The following is a 15,837-nucleotide window of genomic DNA, read 5'->3' on the forward strand; positions in this document are numbered from 1 at the left end:
ACGTGCGCACTTACATACACACCTGCTGGCACACTCATGCCCTCACATACTTATTCACACTTATAGGCACACACTCACACGTGTTTACATGCTCTCACGCTGGTGCACACATGCACACACACACGCATACACTCGCACACTCCCCTCCTCTGGAGGGAGAGGGTGAGCAGGCTGGAAGCTTGCTTTCCGGAAGCCCTGGCCCTGCTGGTCTGCAGGACCCACTTCAGAGCCGTGGGTCAGATGGAGCCTCCGTGGGACCCTGGCGTGAGGAGGGGCAGTGCTGGCAGACGAGGTGGCGCGGCCGCCTTGTCCCCCCGTCCCAGGCTCCCTCCAGGCCCCCGGGCTCAGTGGACGAGCACAGGGCAGGGCCAGGGAGCTTGACCCTCTGCCTGGATCCCCCAGCCCGCGCACCCCAGGCAGGCGTCCAGGTGGGGGCCGAGTGAGATGGGGAGACCCCAGGGGGACATGGGCTCTGAGGACCCGGCCTCTCCCTCGGCCGTCCGTGCAGCGTGTCCTGCCGATTTGTAAGCATTTCTCCGAGGGAAACAATCCCGCGGTGGCCCCCGCGTGATGACCCAGGCCTTCGTCCCACGTGGGTTCCCTCGGCCCCAGCCGCAGAGAGGATTCCGTGCTTGGGCCGCCTGACCTCTCCGGGCCCCGAGCACAGAGATGGAGGCCCCGGGCTTGTCACTGGTGCGACTCCCGTCCTCGCCAGGCTCTCTTTGCAGCTTGTAATTTCGTCTCAGCGTGGCTGAGAGCCGAGCCCTGGGACTCCTGGTAGCCGAGTGCCTAGGGGCTTGGGGGGTGGTGGGGGAGGCGCGGAGCAAGCAGGAAGGAGAAGGAGGATGAGGTGGGGTCACAGGTCAAGGTCCCGATGGGAATTCCTGCCCTTAGACCCCGCCGTGGAATTGGGGTGTCCCGTGTGGGACCCCCAGGCTGGCCCGGGGGAGGTGGTAGAGCTCAAGACAACCGCCTTTTCTCCTGTCTGTCAGGAAAGAGCTCCCCAGTTCCGGGCCCCGGACGGAATCAGGGACTTCGGTAAGACGGTGCTGCAGGCAGGGGGCCCGGCGCCCAGCATGGGGTTCACGTCCTAGAGTAGCAGCTTTGGGTTAAATTTTAATATTAGTGGACTTTTCCCGTTTTGCAGGGAAAGCTCAGTTAATGGGTAGCTTTGCCCCAGTTTACACTTCTGTCCAGAATCGCCGTCTTAGCCGTTGGACGCTGCCGCCTTGTGTCTGGTCCTCGCAGACAACCAATCAGGACGCGGGTGTTTCTAAGAAGCTTGATTCCTTTGGGGGAGGAGAGGGTTGCCAGTGCTCATTGCTCAACAAGTCTGTCGTCTTGTTCTAGAAGTTTCCCACCTCACGGAAATGAAGTCCCCATCGTTCCAGAGAGGGTCCTGGTGGGCCTGGTAGAGGCTGCGCGGGGGGCTGGCGTAGGTGGCAGGACCCGCTCACTTCGCGGCACAGGCCTCATGGCGTAGGACCGGGCACACGCGGGCGGTAAAGCAGAGACAGGGGACGCACACACGTGGTGACTTCATGCGGACACTCGTTGAGACCAGGAGCCCTGGGGGGAGGGGGGTCGCAGGCTCTGGGGGGCGCCCTACCCCTGGGACGCGGTGGTTGGGTTCAGTGGTCCCCTCTTCTTCCTGAGCTTTGTCACTTGGGAGCCTGGGCCTCTGGAGCATCTGGAGGTGGCTTAGCTGAGGGTGTGTGTCACTCTGGGCCTCCCTGGTCCAGGACAGCCGCCAGCCCTTGGGTCCCCCCGCCAGGGCTTGAGGTGCAGTGCCGCCACCACCGGACCCTCCGAGGTCCTGCTGGGGTCTGGGTGTGGGACGTGCAGGCGGGCTCAGACTCAGTGGGTGGGCACGTTGGGGGCTCCAGACGCAGGAGTGAGGATGGACCTGAAGCCCGGCCACCGGCAGTAAAATAATAGAGGACGTCGGGGGAGGGGTGGCAGGCTGGCCACCGGAGCAAGGAGGTCTCAGAGGAGGAAGCAGGGGGGCCGGTGGGGTTCACAGGCCCACCCCAGTCTCCCTCTGCCCAGGATGGAGGGACGCGCAGCCAGCCCCCCGTCCTGGTAGCCCTGCGGGATAGAGGAGAGATGCAATGCTCATTTTACTGAAAAAGTATTTTGAGAATTTTCAGACATCCATGAAAGTAGAGAAAACAGCGTGCAGCAATTGCCAGCCTTTTGCCATACCTGCTCCATTGAACCCTGAATGTTTTGCTGATTATTTAAAATAAATCCCAGTCTTCATGCTATTCCATCCCTAAATACTCTTTACATATCTCTTGAAAGAGAATATTTTCTTAAATAGCCACAATGCCATTTGTACCCCCAACAGAATTAACAATTTCTTGATATTATTTAATATTCGCTTGATATTCAAATTTCCCAGTTGTTTCGGAAATGTCTTTTTATAGCTGTTTTGTAAGAATAAGGACCCAAATAACGTCCCCGCGTTGTGTTTTTGTCACCTTGTCCCGAAATCTCTTAGGGTCAGGGGCAGCCTCTGTGTACCCTGCTCGGGCCTCAGGTAACAGGTACTTCAGCCCAGGCGGCTTACACGACAGAAACCTGTTTTCTCGCAGTCTGGAGGCTAGAGGTCTGAGATCCCGGGTCAGTGGGGCCGTGCCTCCTGAGGCCGCTCTCCTCGGCGTGTGCTTGGCCGTCTTCTCCCCTGGAACTCACGTGGCCGTTCCTCTGTGCAGACCTGTGTCTGAGCCCCTCTTCTTATGTGGACACCAGTCCCACCGGAACAGGATCCACCCTAGTGACCTCATTTTCACTTAATCACCTCTTATAAGGCCCAGCTCCAAATACAGTCACACTGTGAGGTCCTGGGGGTTTGGGCTCCAACATAAGAATTTGGGGACACATGCGGCTCCTGACACCCCTCCCCTTTTTCGTGCCAGTGGCTTGCTGAGGCCAGTGCGTCCACTGTCCCGCTGGCAGCCCCACACTCTAGGGTCCCGTTTCCTCCCAGCATCACCTAAATTGGCCCTCATCCCCATTCCCTGTCCCGGAGGTTGGCTGGACGGCTCAGTCACTCCAATCAGCCTTCTGGGTGGGACAGCATCACACGTACCGCAGGCCTGGCCCCGGGCGTGTCCGTCACCCGACGCCACGTCTGGGCCCTACTTCTAGTGGTGCAAGATTGGCCCGTGGGTTCAGGTGGGCAGTGCTGGAAGCCCACGTCCAGCGGGTGGGCTGCAGCTGGGGGGCTAGTGGGCGACTTTGAGAAACAACACATTCGATCCGTTTCTAGTGCCTTTGTCGTCTAGGTTAGTGATGCTGTCAGGACTTTTCTTCTAGAGCTTGAACTTAAGCTGAAGGTGGTTTGTTTCTTTCTATTCTTTATTGTGAATTTGGGGGGGGGAGGTTGGAAGGAGCAGGGAGGTGATTTAGATAATCATATGCGAAAAAGGGCCCTTGCAGCCCCTTGCAAGGCGGGCTCGGCTTTTCACTCCTGTTCCCACATGCGGGCTCCTTAGACAAAACCCCGATCCTTTAACAGCACCGCCAAGGTCAGACGGTATGCGATGGCTAGGCCTGTGGGCTCCGACCACCCTGGGGGAGCCTCCCGGCCGCAGAGGATGGTCTAGATGAATGAAAAGCAGTGCTTGCTCAGAGCAGAGGTGGGCACACTTCCTGTACAGGGCCAGATAGTGAGGGCCTCTGGCTTTGCAGCATGAAAGCGGCTACAGACGTTGCGTAGACAGAGGAGCCCGGCTGAGCTCTGTTTGGCCCAGGGCCCTCCTTTGCTGACCCCGGGCTTCGAGGGTCCTTGGCCTGGCGGTGGGGAGGGGGTTACCCTAGGACCCCTGCCAGGGCTTTATTAGCTGTGTGACTGGCGTGTTTCCTAGCCTCTGCAAGGCCCGGTTTCCTCCTCTGCAAAGTGAGCATAGACACAGCCGAGGTGCTGAGGACGCGAGGATGCGGGGATTGGCTCAGGGTCCCAAGCCCAGAGCCTGCACACGGCAGGCTCACGCCTCCTGAGGCGGGGGCTGCTGAGCGGTGTGGCGGCCCCGCCCTGGTCCCCTGGCACTGCCCTGCCTATTCCCTCCAAGGCGGCCTCCTGGGGCTGGGAGGGGTCAGGCTGTCCTGCTGTCGCCAGAGAGGGGCCTGCAGGTGGCGCAGTCGAGGCCCTGAGAGTCACCGGTTCTGGAGCTGAGCCCGCCCCACGCTCCTCTCTAGAATAATCTCATTTTTCTCCAGCTTACAAAGGAAACACGTGGTCGTAATAGTCCGAAAACACAGAGCGTAGAATTTGGAAAGAAGGGTTCCCCGTGACCATTCCCAGCGTGACCACGTTAACGTGGTTGTTGACTTGAACTTGGGGAGCTTGGTCCCAGGTTTATAGGCCTTTCCAGTTTCGAAGGACTCGGTCTGCAGCTGGGAGAGGGGCTGTTGGGAGGAAGGAAGACCCTTCCCGACGGTCACGCCCCCGGCAAGTATCAGCTCCAGTGCCATCGCAATGTCAGTGTCTAGGTTTCAGTATCTAAAGATTCCACACTTTGGAAAACCACCCGGTAAAGCCTGCACGTCAGGAGACACGCTCCTTCAGCCTGCCACCCCGAGGAGGCCACCACGTGTGACTGGTCACACATGGGCCCCTCCCAGCACGCTCTGCTCCAGGCCCTGCTTCTCTTTGTAGACAGCGAGCACGTCTTCATGGATTTGGAGCAGAAGCTCAGCAAATACTTCTCAAAGGACTGGAAGAGAGAAATGCATAGAGTGAGCTAAACTGCCAGGCGGGAGGGCAGGGTGGAGGGGCCCGGGAGGCCCAGCTGCTGGCCCCCGGGGGGTCCGCCCCCCACCCCAGGTCCCAGTGCGGAGTCTGCCGGGCGCAGGGAAGCCAGCCACGTGGGTGCAGGTGCATGCCCTTGAGTGTTCTGGACATTTGCTCAGCTTTTCCTTTTAACAAAGTGACATAAAATCATGGACTGCCCCGCAGTACGGACCTGAGCTGTGGCCTCGGGCTGGGTCGGAAGTGACGGAGGTGATGGCTCCCTCCTGAGCACCAGCCGGGGGTCAGCCCCCTCCCCCCAGGTCTCAGTACCGCCTTCTCTCCACGCTTCCACCCCCAGGGAAGCGGCAGGCCCGGTGCCCCCTTCGTGGCCTTCCTCAGGGTGCAGTACTACGTGGAAAACGGAAGGCTTATCAGGTAAAATTGCTCGCTGGTTCTCTGGCACGTTCCCGGAAGGGTGACCACCTGTCAGGATGCGGTATCGCTGTTGCTTGGAGGGTAGAGGTGCAGCCATTCTTTTTAATTAACCAACATGTAAAGACTAGGGCAGAAACAAGAGAGTGTTTCAAACACGGGCATTTTTATGCCCTAGGGTGGGGTTTTTCCCAGGTGTGCGTTGGCGGGTCTGCGGATTCCTCTGTAAGTGGGGACCATCCTCCTGCTCTGGGCTGCATGCCCAGCTGCTGGTGCCCCGCCCGGGTGGGAAAGGGCCCCAGGCTGGCACACCTGGAGGGCCTCCTTCTGAGCTCCTGGGGCTACCTTCCCGAGAGAACCCCACCAGAGCATGTGGGAAAATACAGACCCTGGGGCGCCCCAGGAACTGAGTTAGCCCAGACTGGGGGCGGGTAAGCGGGGCCCGTGTCCCAGGAATCCCCTGAGCAGGTGCAAGCGGGCCGGGGTCCCCACAAGCCTCCCCAGGCAGAGAGCTGGGGGGAGGGAAGGTTCTAGAAAAGTCTCGGAGGGGAGAACAGGCAGGCTGGGGGGAGGGAGCGTGGCTGCCCCGAGCTATGGGGCCAGTCGCTGGTGGTAGCGTTAGAAGATCTGAACTTGTTCTTCCCGGGGGGCCCTGCTCCCTGTGTGTGTTGGGAGATTAGCAGAAGAAAGGGGCCCGTCTCTTGGGAATGAGCGGCTATAAACCAGGTCTGCCGAGTCCTGGGTCCCAGGAGCCCTGCCCGAAGTCAGGCTCACCTGGCTTCTCAGCAGCTGGGGGGAGGCAGCACATCCACCTGTACCTCCCCCGCTACAGGGCCCTGAGGGTCCTGGGGCCCTGGGGCAACGAGACGGGGCCTGGCGGGCGGGGGGCGGTGACTGGCGGGGTGGGAGGCCGCGGGCCGCAGGGGGACAGCCCTCCCGAGCCCGCTCGCCTGTCAGCGACAGGAGGGCCAGGCACCTGTACTACTGCCACCTGAAGGAGCGGGTGCTGCGGTCCCAGTGCGCCCACCGGGAGGAGGCCTACTTCCTGCTGGCCGCTTACGGGCTGCAGGCCGACCTGGGCAATTTCCGCGAGCCGGCACACTCGGGCCGCTACTTTGAGCCGCAGGCCTACTTCCCGCAGTGGGTGAGGCCCCTCTCTCCAGCCTGGCCGCCGCCCCCGGGGGCGGGGGGAGTCCCCGGGCTAGAGGGGGAGCCGGCTGGACAGATGGCCTGCGGCTCCCTCCCCAGGTCATCGCCAAGAGGGGCAGCGCCTACATCCTCCGGCACACGCCCGCCCTGCACCGCGAGCAGCGGGGCCTGAGCCCCAAGCAGGCCGTGCTGCACTTCATCCGGGAGGCCTGCCGCCTGGAGGACGTGCCCGTGCATTTCTTCAGGCTGTACAAGGTCCAGCTGCGGGGACGCCAGGCGGGGGAGGGCGGTTCAGGCCCGGGGCGCACCTCCCCAAGGGTCCACAGGGCGGCCGGGACCCCGACCCAGGACAGGAGGGACAGAGTCCCCACGGCTGTCCTAGGACCGGAACCCCGACCCAGCATCAGAGGGGAAATGGGAGGAGGCCCAGGGACCCCACCTCAGCCCTCAGGCACCCCTGGTCCACCAGCGAGGGCCTGCGAGGAGGGCCACAACCCCAGGCCCGGGGCTCTAGACCTTGCCAACGTCTGTGTCCTCTTAGGATAAGAAGGAGGACCGACCTACCATTGTCCTGGGACTGACCCTCAGAGGAGTGCAGGTCTATCAGGTGACCGGCAGGGGCCCTCCTCTTCTTCCTCCTCCTCCTCCCCCTCCCCCTCCTCTCCCCCTCCTCTCCCGCCTGCCCCTCCCCTCCCCCCTCCTCTTTCTCCTTAACGCCCCCTCCCCTCCCCCACGGGGGCTGGCCTTGCTGCTTCCCTCTGGCTGGCCCTGTGCACGCGGCCCTGCTGTCTCGCAGGAGGTGAACCACGCTCCACAGCTGCTCTACGACTTCCCCTGGCACCACGTCGGGAAGCTGGCCTTTCTGGTGCGTGTCTGACGGGGTCGGGGCTGGGGGGGGGGGGTGTCTTGGCCCCCAGGAGCCCAGGGGAGCCTGGTAGACGCTTGTCCTTCAGGACACTGACCAGGCATGTCATGGCCCACGAGGTGCAGACACAGCCTGAGGCCTGGGGGGTGTCCCGCGTGGAGACGGCCCCGCCCCCTGGCAGTGCCCTCCTGCCAGGCTGGGTGTCGTGGTTCTCATCACCAGGAGAACTTCTGGCTCCTGCGTGGAGACAGTAAAGGGGGGCGAAGAGGAGGCCGCAGACGCGCTCCGTCCAGACGCCCTGGGCCGGGCCTGGCGCCGGGCGGGGGGCAGGGACGGTGGGCCCTGGGTGCAGGCTGCACTCGAGGGCCCAACAGGGCCGTGGGCCACGGGGTCCGCCTCCCCCAGCCCGGCGCGGCGGGCGCCGAGTTACAGCGGCCCTGAGGCCCCTCCCCCACCCGCACCGCCAGGAGAAATCAGGCGGCAGGACAGAAACAGGGCGGCCCCAGCAGAGGGTCTGGCTGACGCTGTGCTCTGGCTTTCTCGGTACGTCACGTCGCGTCTCTTCTCCGCTCAGGGCAAGAAGTTCGAGCTCTGGCCGGACGGGCTGCCCGCGGCCCGGAAGCTGGTGTACCGCACGGGCTGCCCCTGGCGCTCCCGCCACCTGCTGCGCCTGCTCAGCGCCAGCCACCAGCTGCGCCTGGCCCTGCAGCCCGCGCTGCGGCGGCTGCGGCAGCTGGAGGAGGCCCGAGGTGGGGCCGTCCCGCCGCGCCCACCCCTCCTCTGCGGTCGAGGCCGGACGCTCGGGGCGCGGCAGCCCGCGTCGCACCCTGTTTTCCCACCGGGGGGTTGGCAAGCGGGTGGTGGCGACCCCACCCCTCCAGCTCTCCTGGGGCCTGATTCTGAAGATGGGGGCCGTGGGGGAGGCGAGGCGAGGGCCGCGGTAACCCCCAGGCGGTTCCTGGAGGCCCTGGCAACGCACGCATGCGTGTGTGAGCATGGCGTGCCTGTGTGCACATGTGTGCACGCCCGCTTGCGGGGGCTGCTTGGGGTCCCTCGCACTGAGACCTGAGAGCCCTAGGGCAGTGAGCACGAGGGCGAGTGCTAGGAGTTTACCGGCTGCCGGGGACAGATGCCACCTGGGGGCCTGGGCTATGACAGCGGACACTCGGGGCCCTGGTCTCTGGGTGGCACTTCCCTCCCCCCACTCTGCATCTTCCTGGGCCTGGCGCTGGGCTGGACCCCTGGGCCTCTGTCGGCCACTTGCGGCTCCGTCTCCAGCGCTGTTCTTACACCGGCGCCCCCCTCCCCCCACACAGAGAAGAAGTGCTACCGGGAGTCCTGCATCAGCGACGTGCTGGAGCTGGACCTGGACCTGGACCCGGCCAGCAGGGCGTCCCCCGGCTCCCCTGGCAGCGGGGACAATGGGGACGGAGGCTGGCGTCCCCCGCACCGCCTCTCACTCCTCTCGTCTGGCAGCCACTGCAGCTCCCACTCCTCGGGCATCGAGGCCGACTCCCAGCTGGCGGGGCCCGTGGAGCCCGGGGAGATGTCGGTGGATGAGCCCTTCGTCGGGGCTGCAGCGCTCCGCGGGGAGGAGCCGCCCTGCAGCTCCAGCACCAGCCAGAGCAGCCGTGGCACAGTTGGTGGTGGCAGAGGTGGGCCTGAGGGCGACACCCGGGACCAGGGGGAAGGTGAGTGTGCTGCTTGGCTAGATGCCGGCTGGGTCATCGCTGTGCATGCCGGGAGAGGCTGGGGTGCTCGTGACCCTGGTTCTTGGGGACCTTGTTACAGAGGGGCCCCTCCACCACCAGGCCTGGGAGCAGAGGAGGGAGGACAGGGCCCTCCCTGCAAGACGTGGTGGGTGGTGGTCCTTCAGTCCCCCTGCAGCTGGTAACTCCTAGGGAGCCTGGCCTGGCCAGCGTCCCTCATGTAAGATCCCATCGGAAAGCATTCAGCCAGGTTTCTCTCTTGCTACCCGCGGGGGTCAGTAGAAGTCACGTGACAGTCGGCCACTTATGAGCCATTCTAGGACCAAGCACCCACCCAGCTTAGCATGAGCTCCTTGTTCTCAGGGATGCTTCCGCAGTAGGTCTGGGAGCGGGGGCGCTGAAGTGGTTCCTTGTCACCCCAGGAAGGTTACGCAGGCTCTGCTATTCCCTGAGCACCTGCAGCGTCTTGGAGAGTGGATGCAATGGGTAATCGTGGGGACCAGCCTCAGGGCCCGGCCACCCAGGTCCACCTAGAGTCACCCAAGGTTATGCAGGGTCACCCAGCATCACCCAAGGCCACCCAGAGTCATTCAGGGTCACCTAAGATCACCCAGAATCATTCAGGATCACCCAGTGCTACCCAGGGTCACCTAGAGTCACCCAGGATCACCTAGGGCCAACCAGAGGAATTCAGGGTCACCCAAGGTCACCCAAGATCACACAGTGTCAGGTGGTTTTGGTCAACCTGCCGTGTCCACCTTTACATTCTGAGCGATAAAGGACAGATCGGTCTCCAACTCTGAGGTTTTGCCCAAGTGTGTGGTCTGCAATCTGGTATGAGCAATAATAATGATAAGATGGTGTTTGCCCAGTAAGCGCCTGCTTTGATTAGACATCAGAGCACTTGGACAACTAAAGCAGCCCGGTGCAGAAGGACAGGGCAGTGTGAGTGGGGGGCAGGGAGTGGGTGGGGTCCTGGGGGACCCTGCGGGGAGAAGGCTGGGACAGGCGGGGACCACCTAAGGGGAGGATCCCGGGTCGCCCACGGAAACCATCGCTCCTCGAAGGGGCTCCGACACCTCACGTGGAGAACACGCGTGATAGTCTGGGGTTCCAGATGACCTGCAGGCAGGAGGCCAAGGTCACAGCCCACCCCTCTGTGACCCCGAGGCCTGAGAGGAGGGGTGCGGGAACCACAGAGGCACCCAGTCTCATCTCAAGAGTTTGGGGCCCTGGGGTGGGCTGCCCTCTGCGGGGAGCAGGCGGGTGTCCCCAGGCCCTGCTCACGTGCCCTCGCCCTCCTCGCAGCCTCTTCCCAGCAGCCCTTGGCCGTGGTTCGGGTCACGCTGGTGAGCACGAGGGGCCCGAGCGCTGAGGCCCTGCACCAGGTAGGTCCCCACGTGGGCCAGGCGGCCGCTCCCTGTTCCGCATCGCGCGCGCCCCGTCAGGTCAGGGGCCCTAGGCCCGCCCGAGGGTTCCCGGGAGACTCCTCGGGCAGTGGGGGACCGGTGAGGCTTTAGGGAGCGAGGCGGGTCAGGAGCTGGGTCTCGGCCTCCGCGGCTGAGAGTTCGGCCTGCCGAGTGGGGCGTCCACCGGCCCCGCCCCCTTCCCAGGCGGTGGGCGGTGTGAACAAGGCCGGTACAGCTCGGGCCCCAGGAGTGCGGAGCTCTGGGGGGCTGCGCCCCGGCCCCCAGGAGCAGGAGGGGGGCCAAAGCCAGGGGCCCTGGGAGGTGGGGCAGAGGAAGGGGGGGCTGGAGGTGCCGGGCTTTGCTTAGGGCGGACCTGGGGGAGCCCCAGTGGGCGGGTGGTGACCCTGGAAAGAGAGTGAATGTTAGGGTGCGATTTGACTCAGAGGGAGGCGGGCGGGCGCGGGGGGGCCGGCAGGAGGTTGGAGTTCAGCGGGGGCGGGAGGGGGAGGGGAGGGGGAGGCGGCTGCAGGACGGCCTCGTGGTCTCTCCCTGCAGGTGCCGGAGGCCCGGGCGGCAGCCGGACCCGCGGACCCGCACAGCCGCAGCGTGGACGACGTGCGCCCCGCGCCCGCCCCGCGCTCGGCCCCGCGCCCCGCCCCGCGCAGCTGCCCCCTCCGCCGCGCGCTGGACCCCGGGCCGAGCAGGTCCGTGAACTCCCGCTCCCTGGACCTGCTCGGAGAAGACCAGCTCCCTCAGGAGTTTGTGGTGTAGACGCCTCGGGGCGCCGCTTCACCGCCGCAGGGCCCCGTCCACGCCGCACGCCTCCGCCCACTTGGCACTCTGTCCCTGCAGCGCCGCTCCATCCACGCGGGGCTCCGTCCACGCCGCTCGGCTCTGTCCATCTCTCCATCCGTCTCGCCGGCCCTCTCTGCCCTGGAGGCTCCCGCCTCCCACCGCCAGCCTGAACAGGGCCCCTGGCACCGCCCCTTTTCCTGGCGGCTTTGCACCTTCACCTGTCTGAGGGGTGGAGCCAGCTGTGTCAGGCCTGGAGGTGCGACTAGGTCTCTCTTTCCCTGCTGCTCGGACTATGGCCGGTCCGAGCATCTTCCGTCCGCGTCTCCAGGAGGCAGAAGCCGAGGTCCGGGGCTCCAGTCTCTGCGCAGTGGCGCGTGGGCCGCGCTGCCTCTAACGCTCGAGGGAAGGTGTCTCAGCTCAGGGGTCCCCAGCCGCCCGGCCGCGGCCACAGGAGCAGGCGGCGAGGGAGGTGTGGCCGGGGCCCTGGAGGGCGGGGATGGGCATCCAGAGCTGTTGGGGCCTGAGCCCCTGCTTTTCCGTGAGTTTCCGAGGTCACACTGAGTCGGGTCCCCATGGTAAGAACTGAGGCTGCATCTGCCCCGGTCTAGGGTCCTTTAAAGGAACTTTTGGAAGCAGGAGCCCAGCCTAACGGACTGCTTTGCTGTCCCACACACACACGTGTGCACACGCAAGCACACGCGTGCACACGAACGTGGGCAGAAGGGGTGAGTGGGCGCGGAGCGGTGGAGGGAAGCTTTCACCGGGTGCCCACTCGGAGCCCCTCGCGGGGACTCGGAGCGCCGGCGTCTGAGCGCCCGCCCCCGCCCCCGCCCCCGCCCCCGCGCGCCCCGCGGCTGCCACGAGAGGGCGCTGGCGGCGCGCCGTGGCTCCGGGGCGGCGGGGACCTGGGCGCGTCCCGCCCGCGCGCGGCTCAGGGGCGGCTCTGGAAGGCGGGGGCGTGGCCTCGGGGTTGGGCCTGTTGGGGGCGGGGCCGGGCCGGGCCGCTCAGGCCGCGTGGCTCCCGACCTCGAACGCGGGCTGCGCTTGCGTCTGTCACCCCTGATCCAACCCACCCCGACTTGAGGGTGGCCGGCGCCAGGGGCCGAGGGAGGCCGGGCGCAGCCCCTGTGTCCCTGGCGGAAGAGGCGGCAGGGACCGCTGGCCGACCCCGGAAGCCACCGGAGCTCTGTTCCTATTTCTGCGCTCCCTCTGGGCCTTGCGGAGACACGGCAAGCGGCCGAGTGTCCGCTCAGCACCGGGCGCTCCGCGGGGGCTGGGCGAGCGCAGGACGGTCGGAGGCCAGGCGGCACCGCGCCCGGGTCTCCAGCCCCGCCCGCAGCGGCCGCCCTCCCCGTCCCGCCCGCCCGGAGGCCGTGAAGGCCGGCAGGGGGGCCCCTGCCCAGGAGGGGAAGGAGGCTTCTCTGCGGCGTCGGGAGAACCGTCTCTTCGTCTTGCGTGGGTTGGGACCCAAGGCCTTCCGGGCAAGGCAGATGCTGCAGACACCCCGGAAAACGGGTGTTAGCCAGCAGCGCACCGGCACTTAGTCAGGGGTCGCTCAGGACGGACCCACCTTCGCCCCGGGGTCGTGTGGCCCCCAGGGCTGGGCGGGGCGCCCCACACGTCTCCCTCCACACTCGTCAGGGCTGCGAGGCAGGCCCCCCAGATTCCCTCTGGGCGCTGGAGGGCGGGCGGGCAGGCAGGCAGATGGCTCAGGACCGCGTAGGCCGGACATGACCACCGGCTGCCCCGTGAGGCCAGAGGTCACGCTAGCAGGTCCAGGTCCCGAGAACCCCGAGGACTTGTTCAGGGCCCACTCCTGGGCCAGCCGCCCGCTGCTGGGCCCTGGGAACCTGCATGTCGACCAGCGTGGCCCATCTGCCCCGGGGACTCCGGGGCCAGAGAAGCACCGCAGCCCAACCTGGCGGCAGTTCGTTTGGGGGCCTCACCCTCTCGCTCGTGGGCCAGGAGTCCAGGGTACGTGTCCAGCCGGCCACCTCCGCTCTGTGAAGCCTTCTCTGCCCTCTGGCCCTGGCTCCTTCTTGGGAGACAGAATCCGGGTTCAGGGTGTCCTTTCTCCAGAAAAGCCTGGTGCCCCAAGAAGGGCTGCGTGGGGTTTGAGACTCAGAAGAGATGAGCGTGTGGGCGGGGGACCGCATCCCTCAGCTGTGTCCGGGGACCCTGGGGGCAGGCCCCGCCCGGGGCTCCTGCGGTGGGCACTCTGCGGCCCAGGCACGGAGGAGACGGGCCTCTTTACTGTGCCAGGCGGGGCGAGCTGACCGCCAGGCCATGAGCATTGGGCTTTGGGCCCCATCGGCATGTTCACGTGGTGACACCGTTTGGAAAAATTTGCAGAACTGGGACTTTTTAACCGTCAGTGGTTAAGCTGGCTGTCCCTCCACCCACCGTGCACCCCGGCACCCTCCCCGTGGGCGGAGCCGGCGGGCACTCGGGGCCCAGCCAAGGGGGAGGTGGGGTTAGGTGGGAGATACCCGCGGGGTTCACAGTCACGGATGGGGACAGCAGTGGCCTGCGGGAGGACCCCAGCGGTCAGAGGTCATGTCTCGTGGGGACGTGGACCCCCCAGTGCTGGAAGCACGCGGCAGCAAAGCCGGCCCCGGGGCGGGGGGCGGGGGCGGCAGGGAGGCCCTCGGCTCACAGACCTCCCAGGCCCTCCTGTGGCTGTGAAGGGAGCAAGCCGCAAACACCGGCGTCGGGGGAAACTGGGAGAAAGCAGGGTGACTTCCTCAGTCAAGGATGTGGTTGAGGACACAGCCAGGAATGACTGTGGGTGCTGTCGAATGAAGTGGTGGAAGTGCCTCGCGGAATTCTGTGGTTATTTGTGCTATTCGCCTGCTTTTGAAAAGTTTTTAAGTTGTGACTTGATGGTGTTTAAGTTTTTCTCTAGGTATTTGTCTGCTACCTACTTCAGAGTTCATCACCTTATTTTTCTTCCCTTGCGGGAGGGTCCCCATCACCGTCAGTTTATATAAGATTCAGGCCGCAGGCCCAGCCCACCCAGGCCCGCCAGGGACTCTGCCCGAGGACCTCTGGTCACAGACGGGAACGTGTCCCAGCACCCCCTCTGCTCTCTGCTTGCTCCCGGGGGGCGTGGGGCTCCCGTGAACACAAATCCAGCTTTCCTCCGAGAGCAGATGTAGGAACATGTTAATCATTAATACACCTCGGCCACCTGAAAAGGCCACGGCCCCCCCAGGAATCTCGTGGGCGTGGCTGGAGGCTTTGAGGGGGAGGGGGCAGCCAGCAGAGGGAGGTGCGAGGTGGGTGTAGCACAAGGACTTGGGCCGGCCAGCGTGGGCAGCTCGGCCTGGCAAGGGGTGAGCAAGTCCGGAAGCAGGTTCCCCAAAGTGGCAACAAGTCCCCGAAGCAGTTATTTGCCAAAACTTGGGGACGGCCAGCTCCCTCCCTCAGCTGTCCTTGTACGAGATCCGTCCCGGGACAGCAGGGCGGGGGCACCTGGGTCTTCCTGAGAGGCTCTGGTCCGCACACCTGCCCCTGCTGCCGCCGTGTGGATGGGGGAGCAGACGTGGGGGCCACATCTAGCCCTCGACTGGTTTGGGGTCTTCGAGGGCGGGGCTTTGCCACACGTATGGGACAGCCCGGTGCCCCCACAGGGCGCGGCGTGGCGCAGTGGGCTTCCCAGCGGTGGCCCCGTGACTGGGTGAGCGAGTGGACACAGGCAACACGCCCGGTGCAGGGGCCCAGGGGGCCCAGGGGGCGGTGCCGGCTCCCTCCGGGCCCCGCGAGCCCTGCCTCCGGCCCAGCCCGGGCCTCCCCCGGGAGGGAGGGTGTGGGCAGCTGCCCGCGTGCCTGGACGACGGGAGCCCCTGCAACCTGGACGGCGTGCTGGTGCCCCACAGGGACACCACGGTGAGCCTGAGACCCCACGTCTGCTTCCTCCACAAATGAAGTGTTTTCTGTTTCTGCCAACAGCGCAGAGTCAGCACAGGACAGCTGCCCTGAGGCTGGCCCGTGGCCACTCCGAGGGCTGGGGCGTCATCGGCCACGACGACGTGCTGCCACAGCCCTGGCCGGCCCCCAGGACCCCTGCCCTTGGCCTGTGGCAGCTCTCCCCCTCCTCCGCATGCCCCTGTCACCGTCTGTCAGGGTGTGGCCCGCTGTTCCAACCGTGAGGCTCGTGGTGGCCCAGGCCTGGGCGACCAGTGACTGTCTCAAGGGGCGTCCTCAGCGGGCGCCCAGCGCGGCAGGCAGAGTCTCCCGGGTGTTGTTCTCACTGCAGGAGGACACGGGGCCGTGGGGGGACAGGGGAGGTGGAGCAGGGAGAACTGGGTCACACGCACGGAAGAGGGGGGGGCGCTGTACCCGCCACAGCCAGTGCCACCTGCTTCTCCCCAAAGAACGGCCAAGCGGGGGCAGTGGGCACGTGGGCCCGGGGGACGAACAGAGACACGGTCGGATGGCCACGCAGAGCCTGGCCCCGGGCCCAGTGCCTAGAGCAGCGGCCCCTGTCCCCGAGGGCAGAGCCCATCTCACGCAGCCGGGCACCGGGGGAGCATGGTGGGCGGCTCCTCTGGCCTCGCAGCCCTCAGGGCTGTGACCCGTCCCTGGCTCTCTGGGCACCCGTGTCCCCCAGCTCCCTCTTCTACGCTGAAATAGCCGCAGGACCTGACAGCGGTCCTGCCCAGCTGCTGCGGTCCGCGCCTGTCCTGTGGGTAAACTCGGTTACTGCTGTCCTGCTGTATTAAGGCTTTGAATCCGCCC

At 65.5% G+C, this 15,837-nt stretch overlaps 1 protein-coding gene and 1 long non-coding RNA gene across 3 annotated transcripts in view; one reads left to right on the forward strand and one right to left on the reverse strand.

The window, feature by feature from the left end:
* Positions 1-11,174, forward strand: part of FRMD1 (FERM domain containing 1) — a 38,565-nt gene extending 27,391 nt beyond the window's left edge. For both annotated transcript variants that reach the window (XM_057528071.1, XM_057528072.1), the window contains 10 exons: positions 4,664-4,743; positions 5,097-5,173; positions 6,128-6,314; positions 6,419-6,574; positions 6,861-6,926; positions 7,116-7,184; positions 7,759-7,933; positions 8,501-8,875; positions 10,202-10,281; positions 10,858-11,174. In XM_057528071.1, coding sequence (XP_057384054.1) covers positions 4,664-4,743; positions 5,097-5,173; positions 6,128-6,314; positions 6,419-6,574; positions 6,861-6,926; positions 7,116-7,184; positions 7,759-7,933; positions 8,501-8,875; positions 10,202-10,281; positions 10,858-11,073 — 1,481 coding nt within the window. In that variant the 3' untranslated portion in view covers positions 11,074-11,174. The remainder of the gene's footprint in view (positions 1-4,663; positions 4,744-5,096; positions 5,174-6,127; positions 6,315-6,418; positions 6,575-6,860; positions 6,927-7,115; positions 7,185-7,758; positions 7,934-8,500; positions 8,876-10,201; positions 10,282-10,857) is intronic.
* Positions 4,254-5,215, reverse strand: LOC130704763 (uncharacterized). Its single transcript, XR_009005238.1, has 2 exons — positions 4,971-5,215; positions 4,254-4,721 (listed from the first exon to the last, which is right to left on the reverse strand). It is a non-coding gene; the product is annotated as an uncharacterized LOC130704763 (long non-coding RNA).
* Positions 11,175-15,837: the final 4,663 nt, after the last annotated feature.

This window comes from Balaenoptera acutorostrata, chromosome 14, assembly GCF_949987535.1.
Source record: "Balaenoptera acutorostrata chromosome 14, mBalAcu1.1, whole genome shotgun sequence".
Classification (NCBI taxonomy): domain Eukaryota; kingdom Metazoa; phylum Chordata; class Mammalia; order Artiodactyla; family Balaenopteridae; genus Balaenoptera; species Balaenoptera acutorostrata.